The sequence below is a fragment of the Dromaius novaehollandiae genome, chromosome 5, assembly GCF_036370855.1.
Source record: "Dromaius novaehollandiae isolate bDroNov1 chromosome 5, bDroNov1.hap1, whole genome shotgun sequence".
NCBI lineage: Eukaryota > Metazoa > Chordata > Aves > Casuariiformes > Dromaiidae > Dromaius > Dromaius novaehollandiae.
The window spans coordinates 71,760,735-71,787,564 of NC_088102.1; the positions used below are offsets into that span (position 1 = coordinate 71,760,735).

Consider the following 26,830-nt stretch of genomic DNA (forward strand, 5'->3'; position numbering starts at 1 on the left):
CTGTGCAAAGAGGAAACTTTTGAGAACAGTCTGAATAAGGACATGCACCTCATTTATAAACCTGGAGTAGAAAGTGACAGTCCTGCACTGGCTAGAAATGTGTTCAGAAAAGTCCTTAAGATGACCAGACACTTTGCTATGAAAGCAAGGTATATTAGCAAGAAAACACCCATGAGAGTATTGCAGAATATAACTGAAAAGGCTGAAAATGAGACAATAATGAGCAAGACCCCCCAGGCTTTGTCTAAAAACAAGTTCAAGACCAGGAAAAGACAGTTTGAAATCCATTTTGCAAACAAACGTGCAAGTACTTCTGCTAGTCCTTCAAATATGCAGTACTTCTGACAACAATTAACCCAGTGCATAGCTCCCAGCTGCCCTACCAGTGGTCTTTGCTCCAGCCTCTGGCTAAAGAAAAATCACCATATTTCATCTACTTGCTCAATATATGGTTAACTGGTGACTTGTATTATAGAAAGCAGTATTTGAGGCATTACTCGCCAAGTTTCTTCATCAGCAGTACACACTTGGAAAAAGTAAAGCATGTCTATCAGTACATTTAGCCAAATTTCTGACTTACACTATACCTTCTTACAAGAAGGAATAACCTTTATGAGGGGAGTGTAACGAAAGTATTAGGCCCTTGGGAGAGCACGAGCAGCCCAGGTCAAAGCACTAGGATTAGTACGCAGAAAGAACAGGAAAAGAAAGGGTGGCTTATAACAATTTAAGATCTGGAATTATGGTTGGGAGTAGAATTTAGAGCTATATAACACACAGACAATGGAGAATTAAAGAGAGCTACTATAACCAGAGAATTTGACCAAACGGGAAAAAGAGACATTTAAAGCCAGTTTAGTTTTATAGGAAGAATTACTAGTGATGCTGTCTTCTCCTCTCACATCTATCCATGAGAGAAGCTGTGAAGAAATGAACCATGAGTCTTCAAGTTCCTCTACACTTAAGGTACATAGCATCTTGGTTTGGGATCCTGTAAATTCTGTTCACTCTCAAATAAAATGAATACAAGCCTTTGTATCAGTTTCAAGTATACAATGCATAAAAGGTTAACACAAATATCTGTCAAAAAAAAGAAACACCCAGAACTTTAGCACATATGGCAATTTTAGCCTTCAAAGAGATTTCTGACAGATGCTCAATCCAGTCATTAACTCTAGCCCCTAAGAGAATAAATAAAGCACGTTAGCTTTTAGAAGCAAAACCGTTGAGTATGCATCTTTTTCACCATGACTTCATCTAGTTTTCCTATGATAATCCATGAGTGTGTATTCCAAGCAGAAACATTCAAGCCATGTTTAAGTGTCCAGAAAGTCTTGCAGTTACGAAAGCTGCTACCAAATGAGAGCCCTTTGCTTCTAGCAGTCACAAACAATTCCCAATCAGGCAGAAACAATCCACCGTGGACACTAATCAAGTCTTTTGAAGCCATCTGACAGTAGTATTTAACAAGGCAGAGCTGCTATCAAAATACAAACTTTATTGATTAAACAGTGATTAAAAGCAGTACTATAAACCAACTACAGGTAGGACAAAGATTTCAGGAACTGTAGTATGAACTAGGTAATTAAACACATTTTAAGGAGCTATACATGAAGGGGGAAGGAGGGCAGTTATGACATCCAATTTTCTCTAGCAAACCACTTGGACACATGGAGCAGTTTTAGGAGACTATCTACTCACTGATACAATATAGGTGTCCTTTAACAGGTGCCATATAAAGTATTGTAGAAACAGTTACCGTCATTATTCATGCTTACATTTGAAAATAAATAAAAAATTAACAACAAATTCCTCTATATAATACAAAACAGATTTGTCCTCTATGAAATTAGAGGAAGTTCTCCAAGAGGAAAGTTTCTCCCAGTGCTGCTAAGGATTCACAGAGACGTTCTTGGAAATGGCTGTCAAACATGTCACTTATTTCCTCTCTTAGCTCCCTCAGCAGAGGCACTGTGGACTTACCATCCGCATTCAGAATTCTCCCAAAAAGTTTATTCCAGAAATCGCTGCCAACAGTCCTAAAACAGACAGAGTTGTTTTCAGTGAAACAGTATGGCATAGAGGACATATCTGTTAAGACTTCTCTTTATATCCAGTTCTAAATGCCCTTGGAAGACTCAGTCTAACACAATATTTTCATTCACATGAATGACTGTAAAGGAAAAGTAGAAGCGATTTGTTAAAGTTTATATGTGCACACCCTTCTTTCTCCAGTAGGCTTCTGCATAGGAGCTAGACAGTCAGTCTGTTTCACAGGTCTATCAAAAACACTATTGTTACACTGTTACCTCTTCTAGTGTACCCGACCACTATTCTTCACATTGAGCCAAGAGGCTTTTAGATGAGTTACTAAGAGGATCCTTTGAACCAACAAAGTTGGCCGATTTCTTTCATGAAAAAGGGGTAGATGTAAATCTTAAAGTACTTCCCCATTTGCAGGCTGAGTAGTTCGCAGGTCAATATTAAAGGAAAGCCACATGTGAAATATGAAAAATGAGTGGTTTACAGCCAGTCTGACTCTCCCTTTTCCCCCATCCAACTGCCAGAGCTCTCCTATAGATAACATTTCAAAGACAATTAATAGTAATAAATCCCCTGTCTCATAGATATACCCACATAACATGAACAAAAAGGTTAAGTGACTCATTAAAGTCTGGAAAAATGGTATTACAGCTAACCCTTTGTTCTTCAGTCTTGCACTGAAGTCCATAGACCATGGTGCTTCAGACTACTGAAGCGCTTTTTCCCCTCAAGGTAGGAGTTACACTGGCTTTTTAACAAATTATCTGCCTCTGCTTTAGGTAAGCGGCTGGCAAAACAGCAGCCATTGTCTCAGAAGGGATCTGGCTTCTACTGTTACACTAATAACGCTTATATTTTCTAAAATAGTAGTCAAACAGAGCACAACAGAAAACATGAGAGACTTGACACTATTTGCTTCACAGTCTTAGTCAAGTTAAGAGGCACAACAGAGGTTAGACGTCCTTAACAACATGTAAAGAGTCATCAGTGACTAAAATAGTCCTAAATATTCAAACACACATTCTACATGCTAGCTTACATCAGCCTGTACAAGATGGAGTTTCCTAAAATAGAATGGTGAAAGTGGAAACACTAAAAGACACCTGTGGAACTGAAAATCTCCAAGTCCATTCTAACAAGAGTAACATGCTAGAACCCCCTGCCCATAAGCACAGATTAAAGTCAACCTTTAGTGCTGAAAGAGGAGCAAAGAAACTCGATTGGAATTCACATTCTGCCTTTCCAGAGATCTTTGTTACAACATTAAATTTAAATGTTTTGCATTAATTCTGTTGGTTTTCAAGGGGGTTCTGCTTTGTGGTGTTCCATGTGCCCTGGATGGCCACGTTCATGTTTTGTCTCATTGTTCGTGTATTTTGTTGGATTGGTATTAAGATTAGTAGAATGTCTAGTAGAGCCACTATCTTCAAGTTTGTTTAATGTTTCTTTAACAAAACTAATTTAAACTGCTTCTTTAAACCCTTCTCTAGAGTAATGAGGTCAAGGCTCCTGCATTCATGTAAGTCAGCCTTCATGTAAGCACCTTATCTCTCACTCCCTAAATTCTCCAAACATTCTTCCAGAAAAGTAATCCTGTCAACATAATCCTCAAACTTTCCAAGTGACTTGTCAATTCTGTACTTTCTGCTAAAAGTTCTACAAGATCTTTAGAAGAGAAAAGCAGAATCACTGAAAGCCATAGCAAAAATGCCTTGGGTCTTCACAGGACTTGCAAGTATCACTGCCATGCTTGGCTGCATTCAAAGGATAAAGCTCAAGATTAACCAGTATCTATCAACTAACTCTTCTTCCAGGGAAATGCTTCAACTGTGTTGCCCTTTCTGGAGGATGAAGGCTCCCTGCAGCAGGAAACCTGTTTGTCAGAGATTGCTTGAGAAGTCATTGAAAGCTTCAAATTGGCTGAAGGAAGAATAGTCAATTAATAGGAGCCAAGCACACTGAAAGAGCTAAGTCTTAATGCAAGGCTTTGCCAAAGACGACAGATTCAGAGCAAATTCTTTATTCCTGCATAATGAAATACCCAGTTTACAAGACTGATGCTACACTTCGGTATAACATGTATAACTAAAGCACTTATACTAAAGTTTCCTGGAAATCCTGATATTGAAAATTAAGTGCAGAAGATCAGTTATGATAGATCTATCACATTTTCAGCAGTAAGGTAAAACATAGGATGGAAAATGGAAATCCCTTGTGTTTGCACTTCCAGTGCTGAGACAAACAGATGTACACAAGTGAGAGACGACCCATCGCATCCCAGTTCCAGTCCCCAGTGTTCTGGGACACATAACTCATGCCTGGGCTTTGCCTTCCTCCTCTGAAGTCTCTGCCCACTTCACAACTCTCAATCACTATGCTACTGAAATCTCCTTTCAAGTTTTACCTCTACCCAGAATCCTATTTCTTTGAACACCATCACCAAACTTGACCGAAATTCCTTTCCAGCTGAGCTCTCCCCATAACGGTCAGTCCTATCCTTCCAAACTCAAAACTTCCTGTACCTGCTACTCAGCTCCTCCTGCTCCAATTATTCCGATGGTTTTGGCTATTTTGCCTCATACCTACATCCTGATCAGTCTCTGACACCCTATGCCTACCCTCCAACTGAGCCCTTGTTTGGCTTCATCTGCTGCAGCTCAATTTCTTCACTGGTAAAATAAAAGACAAAAACTCCAAAAAAACCCACATACCACACAAACAGAGACAGCAACACTTACTAGAAAATTATCCAAACAGGATATTGGAAAAAAAACTGGACACGTCCTGATAAAAATAAATATACAGCAATCCTATTTTTCAGAGCAGGTCAGATTTACCTAGCTCAAAAGAAAGAAGTGTTGGGATATCTGTCAGTACAGAGTAAAAGCCAGTCTGCATCAGTGATTTAGCCATTAATTGCTTTTTAGTATTTTTAAAACTAAGGCAGTAAGATATATATTTACTGCCAACCTATAAATCAGTGGTATCCCTCTCTTCAGAAAACAATCACCCTTGGTGATCTTTTTCTTTGCAGCCAGCACAGTAAGTTGATCATCTGAACGATAAAAAGCTTCGGGGCGCAGTATAAAATACATAGCAAGTACTCAGTAGAAGCCTGCTAGCACCTTGTAACTATTGGTATCAGTCTACAATAATAGGTAGCAAACACATATGCAAAATAAAGAAAAATCCCCCCCCTCCCCTCCATGTACAGCTCAGGAAGACAAGACTTTTTTTTCCTCCCTCCTCCCCTCAAAGGTTGAATACAACAAACACTAGGGAGGCATAAGCAATGCAGGTTGCTACGGAACCGGACAACTCCTATACTGGTAGCACGTTCTCTTTAAGTGATGGTTATAGAGAAGTATATCCACCCACTGAATGTAGCCAATATACCACGATCCTGAATGCAGACAGCTCCCAAGTAGAGTTTATATCATAAGCAGAGTGCTCTGGAATATCCTTATGAAATGCTAAAGTAGAAAACTCTGCAAGATGTGACTGATGAGATGAACAGGTATTTACTTTAAGAACAAAGAGTAGATGAATGCAGAGTAATCTTGTAGCCAAAACATGTGGCTAAAAGGCAGCAGTGGAAATTAATAACTGGAGACTAATACTACATCCAAAAAAAGAGTGGTTGCCCATGCAACTTAAGTTATACATGCACAAGAGGAAAATAATTAAAAATATGCTATTTCTGCAACAGTTACAGACAGAAGCCTGGCATCGGCATCTTACTAGCCCTGCTATAGAGCCTAGAATGAGAGTAGAAAATCCAAATAATCTCCATATCTAAAGCAACATGTTCATATAATTTCTTTCTCACCACCCACGCATGTATAAAACATCTCCAAGCTTGGTCTATCAAGTCAAGAGAGATACTAAGGCAGTCTGGTCTGAAAGGAAACAAAACAAAAAAGGACAAAGTTTATCTTAACTGCTCTGTAAGGCTCATTCAGCATGAAACTGTCTCAAACATAGTACGATAGTATATAATATAGTACATGTTTGAGTATATTATAGTACTTAATGTTTGTATAGTAAGTACTGTAATACATTAAGTAATGTTTGAGTACAGAGTACTTGAACACTAAGTACTATAACTTTTGAAGCTACTGGACTTGTTCATTGTAATCCTCCACAGAACACACTGTTGTTGCCAAGAGCATAAATTCTGTGCTTTAAGCTTTGAAAATGGTACCACTGTAAAGGAAGGGAAGGAAGTTAGAAGAACCCTGTTCCTTCCCAGCAGCCCCCTCTGAAAAAGGACTTACTTAGACATATTTTGGCTGATCTTCCAGGTGAAATTCTCCTGATAGACCTGGACATGATCCCCAAACAGCATCAAATGGACTATATCTGCAATGCCAACCAAGTCTACCTGCAGCCACAAAAAAAAAAAAAAAAAAAAAAAAAAAAAAAAAAAAAAAAAAAATTACCAAAGTTGAACTTCTGTAGTGGACTGCAGAAATCAACAGATTTCATACATTGGTATTTTTATTTATTTAAGATTGAATTGGTGCTTGCATCAGAATCATCCAGAAAACCGTTAAGGAAATAAAAGTGCAAAAAGGAAGATTTTGGTCTTGTTATAAGTTCCTAAATAAGTATAGCAGTCACAGAAACTCGGCAAATCAAGAACAATGCTGCTAGTCTCTTCAAATGCAAAATAGGTAATTAGATGAAAAACTAAGATATCCAGCTAAATATAGACTCACCTGATAAGGAAAAGAACTTTTTGCCAGGAGCTGTTGTCCATAAGGGGTTTGAGCTATTGGAAAGCTGTTGGGCAAACTTATTCGGGACTGCAGTCTCAAATCCAGACTGTGAGAGAAATCCGCTATCTTCAGAGCACTAGTCATCTCATCATTAGCAAATGGATCACAGATCCTGCATAAAAAACCCAAAAGATGAGTAAGACAAGCCACCAACATAGTTTTTGGGGGGAGTTTTGTTTTTTTTTTTTCTAAACTGGGTAGTGAAGGTGAGTCTAAATTATGTCAATGCTCCCCTCTGATGGGGAGCTTAAGAACTACTACTAAAAGGACTTCACCTAGAAGCAAGGGGAGCCAGGGGGAAGACTAAAGCTTAGAGATAATACTGGTATCTCCAAAGAAGGCTATGGGAAACACTACAGGGTTAAAGATGACACTGTTTTGACCTTTGTCAGTCACCAGAAACACAGCTGGAGGAACTGTAACAAGAAAATAGGGTTGCATTTACCTTATTCTCCCTCTTTCCCCCTGAGATCTCAGAATACTTCATACATGGAAGAATCATGCTTCATAATACTGTACTAAACCTTCCCTATTCTACACATCAGGGAGGAGAGACACAAAGATGGGAGAGGAGAGCATTGGATGGATGACAGAACATACTGCAAAGCAAACAATATAAACAGATCAAGATTCTTCCTACTATTCTTCCTAAAATACTTCTGTGCAATAAGCCTGATTTGTACTTTGACTTCATTTATTTATACTAAGGACTTGTCCTAGGATCATTTTTGCTATCCAAGGAAAAAGAGGAAATGGGGTTGGGGGGAATTCACTATCCTAAATTTGACAGCTAAAGTTAGGTTTGCATTCACCACAGGAAAACCAAAGTAAACATAAGAGCAGACCTCTAAGTCCATCAAGCCAGATTCCTATTATTAGATGACTGACTGTAGGTTAAAAGTAAGTTTAAAGTCAACAGCTATTTTTAACATGTCAAGAAGACTAAGAGCAACCTCACTGAATTTCTTCTGATGAAAGTGTATCTGACTCTAGATCATTAGACATTCCAAAATTAATACCATCCCACACTTAGTTCACAGATTAATCTTCTGAGGGATATGTGACTTTGTTAACATAGTTTGGAAAAGAGCTTAAAAAAAGAAAACTGGATCTATTAATCAAGTTACAATCTGGACTGTAGAGGGAAGGCAAGCATTCTTTTAGCAACTGGAATATGCAGGCACTCTTATCTGCCCTTCAAATCTTCTAACTTCCCGTTTTTCAGATATTTAAGACCAAAGGCAAATTATTACCAGTATCTAGTTAGCTGTCCAGTACATTTGCTAGTGTTCTCAAATTTCTTTGTTTAATATAACACACATTTTACATCATCATTATATAATATGCTTTTCTAAAGAAATATAGAAAAGAGAGGACAATTCCTAAGCAAAACGTTTTCACTAGTTTCAGAATACATCGCAGTCTAGAAAACATCTCCGACCCAAAGAATCTGAACTACAACATCAGGACCCTAACCAAAGGGGAGAAATTACAAAAGTGCAAGAGCTGTAGCTAAAACTGAGTACAATATGTCCTCCCATATTTATACAAAGAGACTAACCTGTCTCCCAGAAAGAACACCTCTGGACTCAGGTCTCCATGGATGATCTCTGCTTTGTGGAGCTTCTCTACCACACCCAGAAGATTGTAAACAACCAATATGATAACTTCCTCTGTGATGGCTTTACAGCCACGAATGATGTCCTAAAAATAGGGAACAAACATATATCTGTATGTCATTCTACTCAAATAAAATGGAATATTTATAGCTTACTTTTTTTCCTAGTCAGTTGTACAGAGATAACAGCCTGACCCTAAATTCAGTATAATCAGATTTTCCCCATGAGCACCCTACTAATCAGAGTTAAAACAACCATGAGCTCCTATTTCCATGCACTCACTATTTCACTGAGGGGGGAGTGAAGACAATTGAAGACTGAAATTACTATTTAATTTATATCCTCCCTATGCAACAGTTCAAAAATGCATCTACTGGATTTAACACAAATCCTTCAGCAAGATGCTAAATGCTTTTATCTTATGCTATGTCATAGCAGACTGGAAACCAAGAAGATGCCAAGAGAAGCAACTAAGTTTTAGATGCAAACCCTATTGTGGAATAATATGTGGTTCTTGGCTCACGTCACTTGTCATTTTCATGAATAAAGTGAAAAATGTGTTTAAATTAGTCTCAGAGAAGCACACAGCCTACGAATGAGAAACCAGCTCTAAGACTATAATAAACAGTCCTAATTTGCTTTAGGTAAAACAAAAAACAGGGGAGCTAGACTACAGGATTAAACACGTGAAACTATCTTCAGGAACAACTAGCAAAACTCGCTATTGGTACCAATGAAAGAGTTCATGTCTTCTACAATTGTACTTTGGTCATCTGTACTGACCCCAAGTGTGAAGCGATTTATATCCTTATGTAGAATAGCACATCCATTTTGGTACAAGAAACAGCTGCAATTCTTACTGAAACTTTGGTCAAAGTCAGTATTCAGACGCTCCTGTAATTGAAGTGTGATATAAAAATCCCAAGGCACAGGCTGAGAATACACCTACAAGAAGGTAGAGAAGAACAACATTTATTTTTGGAATAAAGCAAAAATTGCTCATCTTCATATTCTTTTTTTTTTTTTTCTTTCCCCATTTTACTGTGGAACACATTTTCCACAGTCAGAAACTTTTCATTTATATTGACAATTAAGAAGAGGTTTTGAAATAGCCTCATGCCTGGAATTAGAAATTAAGACCAAATTTACTATATTGTAGGTCAAAATAGTGAACGAAAATTTAACATTTCACATATAAATAACATGTTACCTTTATTGCAAACCCCTTTGCATCCAACTGGGGAAAGTTAGCTGGAACAGCAAAAAACATCTTGTACTCTTCATTGGTCCAATATTCCCGTTTGATACAGTAAGTCTCACTTCCTGTTATGAAAGTTTACAATTACAAGGTGTCACAGCAAATATATGTGCTCAGACTATTCAAGCTATTCCCCACCTCCCCAGCACAAAACCTGGGAGGAAAGCGAGCATAAGATATGTTCCAAACCAATTTAGCACATAAAGAGATCCCCTGCAATCTAGAAAGTTTGGAAGACTTACCTAGCTCAAATTCTTTCTCAAAGACCATCACAGGCAGAGATCCATTCTCCAAATGAAAGTCTGGAGAAGCAGTCAATGATTCTGGCATAGGATCTAAGAGCTTTTTACGCTGTTCATCACCCCGCAAAAAACGAGTTATGTCATCACCTAGGAAGACAAGCAACAAGAATATAAGCTCAACCGAGGTATTGATGCTCTTTGTGAAATGATCATATCTGATGAGGAAAGTGATGTGGATATTGCGAGCATTTAACTGGACTTTATTTGCATACTGATTTCCTGCATTACCTTTCAGCAAGTCAGTTAATCTCTTCTCATTAGTTTCTCATTCCGTAAAGTGAAAACACCACTTATCTTTAAAACTATTCCAGAGTATCTCATCTTGAGGTCTCACCAATTATTCTATAGTAAACCTTGCAAAAATGTATTTTTCACAGAACAGACAAAACTATGAATTAGATTAGATACGTCTGCTCAGCCACAGCTGAATCCAGTCTCATAATTTTGAGAATTAACAGTTCCATTTTTAATCTATTTCTAGAGTAAATGATCAGTTAGTGATTTTTAATTGAAGATTAAACTGTGAATACAGCAAGGTATGCATGTACATATGAATAAATAAATAAAAATAAGACCCCACAAAGTTGGACTCTGCTGCTGATTGCAATAATATGAATTTAATGGGTTTCACCTCCTGGAAGATGCACAGAAAAACTAGATGTAGGTCTGGGTTTATTCTCCTGCATAATAGGACAGAGAGGAAGTCACTGAACAGATAACTTTGTCTTTGTGAGACCTGAGATAGCCTGAAAGTATTGACCTCCAATGATGAGGCAGACTAAAACACAACGTAAGTAGATGGCTTCTGCTGACTTCCTCTCCCAAGAAGTCTGATCAACAGTCTTTCACAGTACAAAGACAAGAAACAGTATCAAACCCTAGTATTACATAGTGTATTCTATTTTTATATATAAATATATATTAATATATATTTATTTGGAAAGTATTGCAGGAGAGTTAGAGATTGGCTAGAAAGTAATTCTGTGGAAGCAGATCCAGGAAACATTGTAGGTTAAATGGGTGTTCCATTGTTCCACTATCACAAACATATTAAATGTACTGGGATATTTAACGGGAATACACTAACAGACATCTGAAGTAATATTTCCGCTTTACCCAGCATTAAGAAGTCTTCAGCAGAATTACTGTGTCTAGGTTCAGAACTGCACTTAAAAAAAAAGAGATCAGAGGAAAGCAATGGGAATGATCACAGTTTTAGCAAACAGAACCCTTGAAATATCTGAACCAACACTTTTTTTTTTTTTTTTTTAAAAAAACAGTCTTTACTTGCTGCAAGGATTAATGCATAAGATGATGAAGAAATTAAGTGATAGGTTTATCCAAAATATTTCAGCTATATTAACAGCATTCTTTTCCTAATTGCACTTTTGACCCAGGTCCCAAGCACGCTTCATTACAAAACACTAGTGATACCAACAGACCTGTTGGATCATGTCATCTGCAGCCACACAATGTCGTATTGTTCCCTGAAATACATATACACTGAGAATTTTTTAGATTGACAATTCTAATTAAAACATCATAAAATTAAATCAGAGGAGGTAAAGGGGTTAAATTCCTTAAAACCTCATTCAATACAAACTCAATTCTAGAGGCCAAATTTTAAAGGCTTTTTGTGAGCATTCCTGTTTGAACTGTAATATAAAGATTTATAGCAGAGAGAAACAAAAGTCTTTGTCTAGAAGAAGGGAGAAATGAAATTAACCATATAAATACGAGTATTGTTTTTCCTCTATCAGAAAGAATACTGCAAAGAAGCACAGTAGTTTATGAGAAACAGACTGCAAGTTTAAAATCCAAGTTATGGAACTTTTATTAGTTATCAGATTCAAAATGGTGTTTTTCCATGTGGCACTTACCGACACATCAGAACACACAATAAGATGATTATGAAAGAAAACAAAATAATACTGTCTTAGAAATATTTCTCCCTAACATCCAGTCCAAGTTTTCCTTTTCTGAATTTCACCTTGTTACTCCTATGCATACCTTCCTGTAATACCTTAAGTAACTTCTCCTTCACATTAACATCTTTTTAGATATTGCCTGTATGTCCTACACTATATACCTCAGCTAAACAAGTGTTTAGTCCCATCATGCAAGTCACAAAGCAACAGAAAATACAGAGAAAGAGTAGACAATTTAGAAGGTACAGCAAAGATCATAATTAAGTTTTAGTTGCAAGTTATTTGTTGTGAGTGAAATTCAGTTTTAGTACTAACCAGTAACGTTTTCACTGATACCTCCAGAATCAGTAACCATTTCAGCAGGCAGGCTCTGAGCAAGCTCCAGTTTCTCAGGGATATGCAGGTATTTAATAGTGGATATTTGTGTAACAGAGGAAAGAGAAGATCCTGGGGAGACAGAAGAACCTGACGAGCGAGTATCTTCCTGACTTGCTTCCATGATCGGACTGTAAATAAAGTCATCAAATATTCAGACTTCCAGAAAATGCAAAGTCTGGATAATGCTAGCTAATGACTATAAAAGTATACCATGTATCCATAGACTTCTTTAACAAAGACATCCTTTTTCATCTTTTTTGAGAAAATGGACAGTTATGTTGGAGCATCACCTTAGCTCCGATGACTGTTTACACTCATTCTTTGTCTACAGAGGATTTTATCTTATCTTACATTAACTAGGACTGCTATAGCAGAAGAGATACTGAACATTTATTACTGCCTTAGTTACCAAAATTCAGACCTGCCATACTTTTAAAGAAGTACAAATGCTTTCAAAACAGCGCAAAACCAAAATCATTCTTGCTCTTCCTTCCTAATTATAATCAGCATGGCTTCCCAGGGAGTTGGACAAGTAAACAAACACCTTCAGCTTGGTGTACATATTTACATATTAACAGCTAGCAATGAAACTCAGTTCTAAATTAAGAAAACACAATACAATCCATGGCTTTTCCTTTACTATGGTAAGAAACAGTGGGTTGTTAGTCAGCATTTTCCTCTCTGTAAAAAGATCTAAATCATAATCATCAGATCCCTTTTATTTAAACAGCTACAGAAACATTCAAGTACAAAAGAAACTGATGATTCTACTTTCAATCTCTATGGTTAAAAAGACAAAGTGTTCATGAATTTCTTTGTGAATCATTTTTGGTAGAAAGAGAACAGAGTTAAGTACTGCAGCATCAACAGTGAAAAGTCAAATGGACTTGTTATTACTTTTTTAGTTTTTAAAGCTGCTCAAGACAAAATGGACTCCAAGATAGAGAAATGGTAGCATTAAGCACACTCTGATCTCTTTGAAAAATTGCTTCTTCAGAAACGGAACAGTAAAACTACAGCCAAAGACACACAGGAAAAGGGCAGAAGATGCTTTGCTATAATTACCTCAGTTTCTTGGCACAAAGAGCTTCATTGTATGTTCCCTCACAGATAGGCATTTGCTGATTCAGAGGGGTGCTCTTGGATTCTGGACAGTCTTCCTTTAGAGCACTCTCTGAATAAGCAGGAGCTGGGATTCTCTGAGCTACCACACCATGAAAGGGAGTTGATGCCAGGTGGGCAGCCCTAACAAAATCACAGGTGTCTTCTGGGTTGGCACAAAAGGTTTTGTTCTTGTAAGAGCCTGTCACAATTGCATCTTCAGTCAGAGGTTCAATTCCATTCAGCTCATCCTGCAACAAATAGGAAAAGAAAACAAAAAGCCTATGGATTTTACATCAAATCATTTTTATTAAAAAGCTGTCTCCTCCCTCCTCCCTTTTTCCTGTTCTCAAATTCATATGTTCTGTCAAGATGTGCTTGTATTCTTCATTTCCTGCCAGGCAAAAAAAAGCATGCATAACAAAGGTGTCATATAGGCAGTTACTAAATGCATCACGTAAGTTAAGAGCTAAATATTAATCTACAAGTACAACACAAATCTGGTCACTGAATCTTTAAACTGGCATAATTGCCTCCCATACACAGTGTTAGTTTTCCACTATCTTTAGCCCTCTGTTCCAGGTCACTCTTTCCTTCAGTCATGCCAGTCCCACAATAAAGCCTCACCTAGTCATTATAGAGAGCATTTCTCCCTCTTTCTTCTTCCATCCTACCACCTTTCAACTTGAATCTGACACCCTGTCTTCAGGTATTACTTGTACTGCTCTTTTGAAGTGGGTAATTGAAACCTGACCATAAATACATTCACCTGTATTTTTTTCCAACTGGAATGGGTAGCACAGTTGTATTCTAGAGTGTTGCAGAGCTACCATGAACTATTTATTAAAGGCTACTTACTATCCGCCACCACAGAAATGCATAGCTACATTTCTGTTCAGCTATAAGCACATAATTTAAGTGTTGACTGGTGTTAGGCACTGAAAACAGCTACAGCATGCAAAGTAGCACTATGCAGATATCCTGACCAACTCTGCAACCAAAAGCAGCACAATGCTCACCATGAATTACTTAACCCTGCAAGTTATTTCATAATACAATTGTACTGTAAAATTCTTCCCAGCTCAGAATAAAATCCTCTCAGTTTAAAGCTTTATTACTTGCATGCAGTAACGAAGTCCTTTGCTGAGACAGCAAATCACAGCTCTATTGAATGCTTTACAAACATCTGCAAAACTGCCAGAGAAGGACACAGGATCAGGATGGCTTAGGATATGGGGTGCACAAGTTTAGAGGATTCAAGTAGCTGGTACTTCAGGTAAGAAACAGAGGGTTGAGATGCTTGTTCAGATGTGTGGTAAGAAAAGGATGCGATAGACAACTCTTCCTCACACAAACATTTTTAAATAGTTGCAGAGTGAGGAAACCTGACCACTAGTCTCTTGCTTAAAATTTTAAAGGCTCTCTACCACCATCTCTGTATTGGCCACCTTAAAGCCTAGTAAAACCATGAGATTTCCAGCATAATCCTAGTATCACCCAATTCAAGCATTGCCCTGCCAGACAAAAGCTTAGGATTCTTGCTTATGTCATATCAGTGACTTGTCAGTCCAGGCAATCTCACTCAGTTCAACAGTAGGACATTCTACATTGGCTTCTCCTTGCCAAGAAATCTGCTATAGGGTAAACTGTTTCCTTACACAAGCCTCTGGTGGTAAGTTTTCCTTCGCAGTGATACAGTCTGAAGATTTACGAATAGCAAGAGGGCGTCGGGCACTTTTCTGTGTATGACCTGTAGAACAACTAAGATAAAGTTATATTGCGTTAAATATTTACTAACGTAGCTTCTGATCAGAGATTTCTCTAAAAAAATGCAAGTTTACTGGCCACTTCAATCTGAACCACTTTCTAAACCAGAAAATTCCAATACATACTGCTCTCCAGAATGAAGAAAATTTATATAGCACCCTAAGTAGTTTGTGAAAAGATCTAGGTACAACAGGAAAATACTTTTTGGTCATGTACTCTCCCAAGTAGTGTAATGAGATTAAAAATAAATAAATAAATAAAAGTAAGAAACGCAACAAAAAACACCCACACCCATACAAGAGGCAATTCAGCTGCTAGAGAAAGTGGCTGGTACTTAGTTTTCCCCTCCCTCCCAAATCTAGGTCTTCAATAATTCAACCTTATATTCTGGTTTGCTGAAGTAGATGATTCATCAAATATGGAGAAAAATGTAGCAGGATCCAGTGGAGGAAGGAGAGCTACATCTATAAAAGAAAGTGAAAAGACACTATTACATCAACAGTTTTTCCACAACAGTGTGTCCAGTACTTCTTAAAACATTTAATAAGCCTCATTAAAAGTACCACTCCTAGCAGGAAGTTACAGAACTGTTTAAAGAATCTTACAGGCAGGGAGAGAGTGTTCAAACAAACAAAAAGCCCGCTTGGTTTTGTCATGTTAAAGAACCACAAAGTCTGTACCTTTCTTACTAAGGTTGGCTTCAGCCCTCTGGTCTTCCTGTTCACCCTCAGAGTCCAAAAACACGCTCCCTCCCTGCATATCTGGGCATACATCTGGAGACTGGGTAACTTCTGTCAAAAGACACAGTAGTCAGCTCAGATCAAAAGTAGATTTCTTCAGCATGCACTCTTCCCAACAACAGAATTTAGAATGCAGCAAATGAATATACAGTTTCCAGTTGTAGACCACTACCAAATCCTCAGAAAAAGGACTAAAGATGGTATCAATCTTGAGAGTAGTTTGAATGTTTTTTTTTTTAATAAACAGATTTTAGTAAGACTGAATACATGAAAATGAAGAAATCACTTCAACTATTTAAAAAAAAAAATAGCTCTTCTGATTGAAAATTTCTTCAAAAAACAACAGATCTCTTCACCAAGTGCCTCAGATGCTCAGGCACTTGACGTTAGCACATTACTTCCATTCTTCTAATCCACCCAGGCTTTGGTTTTGGGTTTGTTGTAGGTTTTTGCTATTCATCTGAAAGAACAGTTTTCTTCAGTAGAACCTTCTCCTAAATGGTAAAAATTTAAATAATACTTACTCTTGGAACAAGCTGCTTTGTGCAGTTGAGTATCTTCTGACAGTTGGGATTCACTGTGAACAAGATACAGACTTGTTTCTTATATTTTACACACCTTCACAAAGCATAAGTAGACTTAGTAAAAAGCAAGCCAAGTTGTCCTATACTAGCTGTAAGAAACTAATTCTTTGAAGATTTCAGATTCTGGTTACAGGCTGAGGCCTAAGGATACCCTTTATCTATATGGAAGCAGGTTTTCTGTCAATGATCCATGCTACCCATAACTAGTTATCCCCGCAAATTTTCTCATTGTCTGCAAAGAAAATCTATGCTACCTTTGCAAGTGAGGCTGTTTCTCTCCGAGTTCTGCTGCACTGGAAAAAGCAATTCCTTGCAGTCCCAAAGGTGGTGAAGACTCTCTTGTCTCTGCTGCCTGTAGGAACAACAGCATATTTTGGTTCCACATTGATAAAATCACAAGCCATGCAAGAAGGTTCCAAGAATACTATGATAATCCTGTGCAAGTCATAAAAGCCTTCATGGATTAATAAGTGTTTTTAGCCATTTTTGTTTGTACTTCATTTACTTGCATGAGAAAGTTCATTCTCTTTGGTTAGTAGAGTAAAACAGACAAACCAACCAACCTACCCCTACCACACACAGATTTTACTCTTTACAACTACATAAAGCTTTCCTTTGGTATTCTTGTTAACCAGGAGGCTAAACGGCATCTATTAAAGATGTTTGTAAGCAGTTACATAACTTGCACCAAATTCAGAACATTTTGCATTTCATCATTTAAAATATATCTATTACTAATACAGTGTTTTGGAAGGCACAGAGCGGGGAGAACATGTTTTATGAGCCTGACTGATACAGTCAGGAACAAGAAAAAAAAACAAAACTTTAATATAATTAACTTTTACTTGTGATTTACATGAAAACTACGGTTTAAAATTCCTGTCAACACACATGACAACAACATTTTTTCCCCAGCTAGTTAAACAATACATAGCAACAACAGAGCAAAGTACACTTGCTTAGTATTTAAGTAAAACTAGAAGGGTCTCTGTTCAAGACTGTTCTGCACATAAAAAAGATCTAATGCATAATAAGTGTACTACTGCTTATAAGTTTGGGAAGCAAGAATCAGATATTGCTTTGCCACCCTTTACTCATTTCCCTAGTTTCAGCTCCTTCTGTCTTCTTTTGCATCATCAGCTTCTCTAGATATAAACTCTAATCACCAGTGGTTTCCTTCCAAAAGTGTCATTCATAGCCTTAAGCACTCAGCAGACCTTTACTAAATAATTTAGAAGTTTATACCTTAGCATAATTTATCTTGCTCAATTCCTAAATAATTTCACAAGTATTGTTAAGCTGCTCTACAAGATTAGAGCTTTTGATTTTATATCCCCATAGTGAAATCACATGCTGGGGAATATTTCTTTGAACTTTTGTTTACTAGGTGACACTTCCAATGTATGTGTACAATTGACTGAAGCATCCTTTCCATGAAAGGAAGGAGCATTAGCCAAGAAATTTACTAGATATTCTTTCACTAGCTCTTTCACTTAAAATAGTAGCTATTTGTAGGAGAGCAGATAAACGAAGAGGTCAATACCTGTTCATGTGGTTGTTGCCGCTTGTCGTCTTTCTTCAGTTTCTTCTCCAGCTCCTCGATCTTCCTTTGCATCTCTTCCTTCTTCTGTGCTATGGCCTGCATCTCCTCTAAAGGATGAGAAGCTGGTAAGACACCATGCGTATTTCAGATGCAAGCTGTGGCTAAAGGCTAAATACTTCATAAAGGAGGCTAAAACCTCTTGTGTTCTTTCCCTGTTCCCTGGGCTATAATGTTAAGCTGTCAACTGTGTTGCTCTCTCAATACCTTAGAGTGGCTAAAATAACTATTCTAGTAGGACCATAGCTGCAGTAAGAAACTGATATACCAATAAAAACTCAGAGTACAGTTTTATGATTTTACCTCAGGAAGCCTTAAGTCATCCCACTTTGAGGCATACCTTCTGTTTTCTTTTTTGCTTGCTTTCTGTAGATTTCAGCTCGAATCTCTTCCAAAGAAAATTCTTCCACTCCAGCATAAACTTTATCTTTGCAATACATCACCATCTCTTTCTTTTCCTGAGTATCCTGCTGATGGTTTTGCACTCGCTGTAGCGGATCCTCCTCTTTCTCAGGTTTGCGAGCACTTAAAACATGGTTTATACTGGGTTCAATTTTGCAAGGTGTCCTGAAGTAACAAGAAGTTAATATTTGGGGTTTATGAACTTCACTGCCACAAAGAAAAGCAAGTACTGGTGAGAAAAGAACTAATTTCAGAATCTAGCTGCAGAACAGCCTAAAAGACATTCTGATCAATCGATAGATGAACAAAACAAGGAAGAAAAATGGAAAGATTGCACAGAGAGAGAAATACACTGACTCATAACTGTGTAAACCAGGAAAAAAGTGATAATAAGGCCCAGCCAAAAGAAAATAAGATTCTTATGATATTCTAAATTGCTGTGCACTCTGGAGTGGGATTTATTTTTACTTTAGCTCCAGGGATCTGTGTGAAGGCACAGGTTAGAAGTCCCTAATCATCCTCCAAAACAGAGTTTACCTTAAGAATTAGCAGAACTTAAAAATGAAAGATCTTGAACTAAATTGGGCTTGGTATTTCAGAAAGAAGGTTTTTTTTTTAAGATGCAATACAGTAGACGTTGCTCAAGGAAAAATTCTGCATACTGAATGACAGAAATGAGTTTTCCAGTTATCCATACCTCAGTAACTGCAGATCTCAACAACTCAATGAGAAATCTGTTTAACTGTGGCTTGGACAATTAGTTAATTCAAAACAGTTAAAAAGACGTTGTTAGGAAAACTCTGTTAAGTTTCACCTTTAAACAGACTCACAACCCTAAGACCAGTTCAGAGACTATGAGGCACAAGATGTACTAATAGTCGGGTTTAAGTGTTCCCCCCCAACACCCTTTGGTGGTGTGGGAGGAAAGGGATTAATTAGCTAGGTCACTATGGGGTCCTTCTATTCAAAGCTCTGGATAATACTTGGCAACATGATTTACACCTCTTTACACGCTGTCAACACACCTCTTTCCATCTAGTTGACTGCTGCATCATGAGGCAACGGACTCAAAGGCAGGAAAAGATCTGCTTTTAAACTCTTTCAACTACACAGTATAAAACTATATACAAACTCTCTGCTTAAGCTACTTACAGCTCATTTAGCAAATTCATGTTTAAAACATGATGCTCAACTCCCACCCATACCTTTCTTCTCCCCTGTGCAAAAAGAGGCTGCTGCCTTTTGTAAATAGTAATAGTAAGAGAGACCAGCATGTCAAGTTATCTAATTATATGGCATTACTGACTTCTTGGAGCAAGAAATAGTTTTATAGTTTAGACAATCTTAATGTTTTACATATTCTAGAACTATAGTATGCCTTTGGTCAGAACTACTCTGCAGTCCACATGCAGCACACAAAACCCATGGGAAAAGTTTACTGTTAGCTACCTCTCAGCATTCTTTGATTATACATTCAAAATCAAGGAAGCAATCTGTAATATTAATATCTGTCATATTGAAACTATGATATTAAACATTCTTTATCAGTCATCTATTAGAAAGAATTCATGCTTACTACAGCCATCATTAGCCACCAGAAAAAGAAAGGTAAGCAGCTTTTCAAAATGATGCATTTTTTCCTACTGTAACAAAGTGAAGCAAGCCCACCCCTTGGGATTTATCAACATTTCAGTGAGCACAGTACTAAGAGGAAGGTAGTGTCAGGAAAACAGCATACTCCTCCATAACCTAAGCAACACTGTTGCCATGGAAACTTTGATAGCTTGTTTCAGAATAAAACTCCATAGTCAGCATAGAGCTCCCAAGATAGAGGAAAACAGCAATAAGCCTGTATCAGTTTGGGACTGCTTTCTCAGTCAACGGTATCCTAAGAGAGGTGACTGATTTTGTGTAAATATACCAAGTTAAACCAGTAACTATTTAAACTATTCACCATGCATAGACATGATACAGATTGCCACATAACAGGCACTGACAGTCAAATACTTCCCATGTCCCTATGAATCCTCCTTTGAAGCCTTTGCCGTACAGTTGAAACACTGATAATTTCCAAGTTGACCAGTTTTAAATCTTTGTATAGCTAGAGGTTTGACTACTCAGCCAAAAGAGTCAGAATCTAATGAAGCAGCTTTGAAAGTTTCAAGTGCATATTCCCATTTCAAACTAAGGTGAAGACTCACATTACTTGTTGCTGAGCTGACTCTTCCACATATGGGGTAAAGTTGGGCAATGTACAGGGCACTTCCATACCAGAATTAGCACTACTGTGAGGACGCTAAGGGAGAAAAAGTCAATGTTAGCAGCTTAAAGATTCATTTTTAAACTCTACATTCCTTTATTCTCTGAATCTCCATTTTCCCAGTCCTTGGCTCTGCTAGTTTTTCTTATTAGAGGAAAAAAAATATATATATTATTTATTTATATATATATATATATATATGCATACTTATATGTATATATACACACATACACACTTTCCCCAAGGCTGATTCACAAGACTAATTCCCTTCTGATACCTTAACTAGGTTCAGATTTTCAGTTGGGGACTAGCACCTAGGAAAAGCAAAACATAACCCCCACTTCCACATCCTCAACAAGACTTGGTTTCTTTTTTACACTGAGGGAATACTGGCGAAGCAGGGCATGCCAGTTGTTCCTCTTTTTTATCCAAGTTTAATATTAAAAAACTGAGACAATCTCCTCTATTGTCTACAAAGAGCCTCCAGACTTCTCCATTTCCCTCTCAGGGGCCATTTCAACACCACAAAAATCCCTTAATCTTAACTGCTTTTGGAGTCAGTTATTAAAGAGAAGACAGATGGAATTTAGTCTGACAACATTTTATTCTCATCTGCTTATCTGAAATTCCCCAAAATTCTCAGGCAGAAAAACTTACGCAGTACAGATTGGTTTGTCTTTTCCACTATCTTTCATACAACTGTATATTTAGCCATCTTCATCCTGGCAGCAACAGACAAACCTCTTTTCTTTATGCAGCTTTTAACACACCATAAAGTGCTCACAAAAAATTATTCTGGGTAATACAAACCAGAATGAGCACCACACTTGACTCTCTAATTCCCTTTCATTCAACTCTGTTAGTTGCAGCTTTTTTTTTTTTTTAATGACATTAACAAATAACAAGCCACATGAAAGGGGTAATAGATAGGACTAAAGCAGGACAGATATTAGAATACAGAAGTATTTGGAGACCAAAATGGATGCATTAAGCAGCCTGAACCAAAAAGTGTGAACAGCAACCAAAAAAGGTTTTACATTAATGATTTTTCCTCCTCATTCTCCTCAACTAAATTAAACCTATGATTTACTGTAAACTGTTCCATTCACTTAATCAAGTTGCTTGTCATCTGGCAGCAATTCTTCCTGGAGTTTCCATGAATTTTAGCCCTTTGCACATCTCACCTTAGTTTTTATTTCTAAGCATCAGGCTTCTATAGTGATAAGTCTCAAATATTTTTAATCTTCTCATTACTTTACATTTTTCCTGTCCATCCTGCAAAGGACATAAGAACACTGGGGATTATATAAGGACCTATAAACCAAACTTTATTTGAAAGAAACTGAAGCCTATGAAATCATGTCTTGGATCGTTTCTCTAGAAGGATTTAAACACCTTTAGCACAGCTTCTCCTTTTCATGCCTCCAGCATCAGATTAAACAGTTAGAACCTACTTTCTGACATTGCTATTTTCATCTACCTCCAAGCTGCCCTACATTGCTAGGGCAGGTATTCCACTGACACAGTTGTTTTCAGTTCCTTTGATCTCCACTTTTCTGGAGTATAATTCTTCTCTCATCAGCTCCTCAAAACAGATTTGCAGAATGCTGCACATGCCTTGTTTTCATAAGAACTTGGGTAACAAGTTCTTCCTTCAGGTTGTATTGTACAATAGCAATTTAACTCTTGCTCTCATCGCTCATAGAAGTAACTGATGTCTAGCTTCTCTCCCTTTCTTTGGCTAGTGTGTTTTTCCTCTTATAGTCCCTTCCTGCTCTCCAAACAGGTTGGCAGGATCTTCCTGGTTAGCAAGAATTAGGATTTCTTGATTTACAAAGCTGCAGAATTTTTAAAACCTATGCTAGCAAGGTCAGCTTGTCTGACTTGACTGGGTTACACACGGGCAGGCTTCGGGAAGAAACTAGGAAGTTCTGCAGTCACCAGTAAACACAGACCTGCGGGGGGGGGGGCAGGGGAAGCATTACCTTTTTCCCAGGAAATTAAGAGAAGTCATCAACTTACACCCACCTTCCTCTTTTTTCCAGCCCATCTCAAGATTCCTTACCCTGACAGAATTCCAAGGTCCTGCACTTAATTCATTCTCCTTGGCCTTTGGAGCTGGAGGTGCTGCCCATGGCTGAGGCGTAAGCACAGGAATCGCAGGTCCAGAAGCTGAATTTTCATCAAACACAGCAAAATGTAGACTATTTGAAAGCTGCTGAGAAGTTGGATTCTGTAAGCTTCTGTTTCGGTTCGTGGCTATAAGCAAGAATTATGCAAATTAACCTTTAACCTACCATACTCAGGTGTAAATTTCACAAGTGTATTATTTTTCCAAGAACACGTGGTTTCACCAATGCAATGTACCTTTAAGTGCATCTCCCACACGACTAATTGGTGCTAGCACTTTTTTCTTTCCCCTGCCTTTTAGATCTGCCAAGGAGCTTCTCTGAGGTTCTGCAGTTCCCAGAAGATCGGGGCCTTTTTCATCAGCAGCTTCCTCAAGCCCCAGTAGTGTCTGCCGAGAAACACGGGCCTGAAACTGCCTGCAAAAATATTGGAAAAGTCAGCATAAAACTTCGCCCTACCAGGTATCCACTGAAGCACTTAAAAATAGTCCAAGTTTCTCCCTTTAGGAAGAAGCTTACCTGTGATGGGCCTGGAGCTTGTCCAAAGGCTCAGCCTTACGCTGAAGACCTTCCTGGAATATTAAGTCTGCTTTCTTAAAGCTTCCTCTAGCCTCAAGTTCTTCTGCCCACGTGATATAGAGTAGTGCCAATGTTGTGCCAATTTCCTGGCTATGTAGATAACTGTACAGATCCAAGGGCTCATTACAACAATTCCCCTGAAATATCCAAAGTATTTTTATAATTGCATTGAACTACAAAAGGATTCCAAGTCAACACCTACTTTTTGATGCTCCTGCATGACCCCTATTGATTTAAGTACAAGTCTTACAGGAACAGTTCTAGAGGCAGGACATACGATTGTGTCATATCACAATACACAAGGAGAGAAATTCAACAGGGGAAAAGTGATAATGAGAAAGACCTCTAACTGCCTGTGTAACCACTCCCTTAATTCTAGCCTACTTATTCAGAGTCAGTCATTTCTTAGAACTTCTGTCTTAGATAATTCAATGACTGAAGTGTGGTGTATTGATATTTGTGAAAATAGTTATTTTATCTTTAGGTAAGTACAATATATTTCTAATCAATATAGGAACTGGTAAGTCAGCTCAGAGAGCTAAACCTAGAGAGAAGTGACCCTTTAAGAAAACAGAACAATCAAACAAACAAACAAAAAAAACATAGTAAAGCAGACAGGCAAGACCAGAACACTCTCAACTTAGTTTTGCAAGAAAACTTAAGAAGTTTGTAGCTGTCCAAACTGAGTGATCCTGAAAAACACCTGAAGATTCTATTAAAAGTGAAAAATGGAATTGAATAGTAGATAACACTTTGCAGTTGCAGAGAGGTACTTCTAATACTGCACTAGTGGTAAAGCATGTTCTCTGACTCTGTTATTAAGAAATTCAGCTTAGCTATGTGCAAATGATATCCAAAAGTATCGAGAAGAGCAGCACCCAAGAAATATTCACAAAACACTCACAAACTTGAGCCAGAGATTAAGATAGCGGGGATCTTTGTAGTATCTCTGCTGTTCATTGAGTGCTTTCACAGCCCTTTCCAATACTGCTGGGAGATTACTCTCCTTTCCACCTTGGGGAAAGGTTTGCTCTGTCCACTTGATGTACCTAGGGATGGAATATAACCATATGAAGTCAGTTCTGCATAAAGTATACGGCCTCTGTTTCTGTATAATGTAAGGAGAGACAAGAAAATAGGCACAGTACTGAAACAGACACTACGGATTACTCCCCCACAAAATTTGTTATAGAATTGCTCTTTTAAGAAGTTTACTATTAAATTAAAATAACTTTCTTCAAGCTTTTATGAGGAAATCTAACATTTTAGTGACATAGATCTAACTTTTACATTTATTCTTCTGAAATAAAAGGAAGCTTACCGATCCCAGACATCCAGTGGATCATCTCCAGAGTAAAACCGGATTTCTGATTCAAATTCTCTAGAAAAGATATTATCCAATCAATAAAGACATTCATAAAACTATAAAAGTGTCTCCTGCTGTGTAAACTAAGACCTCCACTCTTACTTATACTACTTTGTAGGTCCACAATAAAAAAAAGTTGGGTTATAGTATATTTAGACATGAACTTGTACTGTGACCCAAAGAAAAAATAAATATTTGCACTCTTCTTCAGAATGAAAGTGCTAGGAAAATTACTTACAAATATTTTACAAGAACAGAGAGACACTGGCACAACCTTTCCAAAGCATACTTCAAAGAATTTCTATTCCAAAGCTTATATGATCTCCCTTAATAGAATTCTTGTTCTGTTTTGAAAAGCTATTGGCAAATGGAAAGATTGCAAAGAAAAGTTTCATTAAGTGGCCACACTGACAGTCACCATCTTGTCTCTGTTCAACTCCCACAGATCATTCCACCCTTGCAACATGATTGCTTCTCCCTCAGACATCATCACAGTAGGAAGTATTTATCTCTGTAGAAATAACCTGCTTCAATACATTACTGTATGAAAGACTGTGCTCTCCCTTTCAGTGGTTTTACTTGACAGATTACCACTGGGAAGTTAAAAAACAAAACAACACAAAACACCAACCACCCTTCTCCCTGTAACCTCATTTCTCTTAATGAGTACATTTAAAAGCACAACAAAAAACTCCCTAGTGTTGGCAGTTTAAATGCTCCATTACTAACCTACGAATAGAATTATCCGTGACACTAGTATTCTCTCTGTACAGCACATACAGCAATTAGTCTTAAATACCTGCAGTGTGATGCTAGCATAGACATCAGCTACAAAAATTCTGGCTCTTCTATTCTCTTTTGTTTATGTTCATGAGATTAGTAGAGATAAAAGAGGTATAGAAAAATTGGTGAGAAGGCAGGAAGGGGGAAGAAGGTGTCCAAACATTGCTCACTGTTTTCTGAGTTGAGCAGCAGTGTGGATGGAAGTCTCCTGCTGAGCCAGGGCTTCCTGCAAGGTGGACATGACACGCCCCTGCCTGAGGGGCTGCACATTTTCTTTGCTCAGCTCCCACTCATCGTTCCACTCCTGTGACATGACAAACTCCCCCTTAAACTCTGTATTAAAGAAGTAAAAATACAGAAAATACACAATTCAGTAGGTAGGGTACTAACTTGACACTCAACAGATCTAGGTTTAATTAGCTGATCCACCACACACTTCCTGTGTAGCCTTAAGCAGTCATTTAGGCCCCAACTTTTAGAGGAAATCAGGTGTTTGAGCCCCATTCGTGGAAAACATATGAAACAAGAGCCAAGAACCTTTTTACAGTCAAGAATCTGGGACAGACGATCTTAGCAGGAAAAGCTGCGACACAGTAAGGCATTTCCCTCTCCACCTGCCTGTTCCCTTCCACCCCGCCTCGCTGAGGCGGATGGGCGACGATCTCCTGCCGAAGGGAGGCTCAGCAGCACCGTAAAACGGGTCGGGACTCTTGGCTCCTCACCTGCCAGAGGGAGCTAGCAGCACAGGAGGGCCTCGACCCTTGTCTCCCTGCGGCCAGGCTGCGACCGGAGGGGAGGAGGAGACACAAGGTGGAAGGAAAAGGGGCTGATTGCTAGACGGCTCCAGAGCCGCTTGCAGAAAAGCGCTCTCGGATCTCAGGGTCGAGCGTGGCGGCTTCTCCCCACGATGCACCCCCTCACCCCTTTCCTCCACGCCGGGATGAGGGGTCCCGCGCCCTCCCGGCAGCGGTCGGGACCAGAGGAAAAAGGCGTCCTCCAGCCCATGCTGCTCGCCAAAACCCACATCCGCACGCACCCAAGTACAGCAGTACCGCCCGGCCGACCCCGCACTCACACAGCGCAGCAGTCCGCAGGGAACGCGCTAACACCGCAACGGCCAACAGCCACAGCCTTACCTCAGCCACCTTCGAAATTCAAACTTCAACCGCCGCCAGCTTCCTCCCCATTGGCCAATGCTTTCAGTACCCCC

At 38.4% G+C, this 26,830-nt stretch overlaps 1 protein-coding gene across 2 annotated transcripts; it reads right to left on the minus strand.

The window, feature by feature from the left end:
- Positions 1 to 1,478: 1,478 nt before the first annotated feature.
- On the minus strand, positions 1,479 to 26,830 carry BUB1B (BUB1 mitotic checkpoint serine/threonine kinase B). 2 transcript variants are annotated; one of them, XM_026110686.2, is made up of 24 exons: positions 26,757 to 26,830; positions 25,791 to 25,953; positions 24,793 to 24,852; positions 24,376 to 24,520; positions 23,412 to 23,608; positions 23,131 to 23,309; positions 22,829 to 23,022; positions 20,705 to 20,799; positions 18,442 to 18,668; positions 18,045 to 18,151; positions 16,756 to 16,853; positions 16,442 to 16,494; positions 15,858 to 15,968; positions 15,557 to 15,641; positions 15,069 to 15,171; positions 13,375 to 13,661; positions 12,247 to 12,437; positions 9,944 to 10,090; positions 9,654 to 9,766; positions 9,227 to 9,388; positions 8,386 to 8,528; positions 6,765 to 6,936; positions 6,321 to 6,427; positions 1,479 to 2,039 (listed from the first exon to the last, which is right to left on the minus strand). In XM_026110686.2, the coding sequence occupies exons 2-24, from the start codon at positions 25,931 to 25,933 to the stop codon at positions 1,850 to 1,852; spliced, it is 3,309 nt and encodes a 1,102-aa protein (XP_025966471.2). In that variant the 5' UTR covers positions 25,934 to 25,953; positions 26,757 to 26,830; the 3' UTR covers positions 1,479 to 1,849. The 2 variants fall into 2 exon arrangements, with proteins under 2 accessions (XP_025966471.2, XP_025966470.2); XM_026110685.2 differs by having other exon boundaries at positions 26,696 to 26,805.

What these genes read in the sequence shown, in the direction of transcription:
- BUB1B (XM_026110686.2), bottom strand. Translation starts at nt 25,933, where the DNA reads ATGTCACAGGAGTGGAACGATGAGTGGGAGCTGAGCAAAGAAAATGTG. An exon ending in CCACTGGATGTCTGGGATCG is followed by an intron (nt 24,521 to 24,792) that starts GTAAGCTTCCTT and finishes TTCCATCCCTAG; the next exon opens with GTACATCAAGTGGACAGAGC. An exon ending in CTTTGTGCCAAGAAACTGAG is followed by an intron (nt 12,438 to 13,374) that starts GTAATTATAGCA and finishes CTTTATTTACAG; the next exon opens with TCCGATCATGGAAGCAAGTC.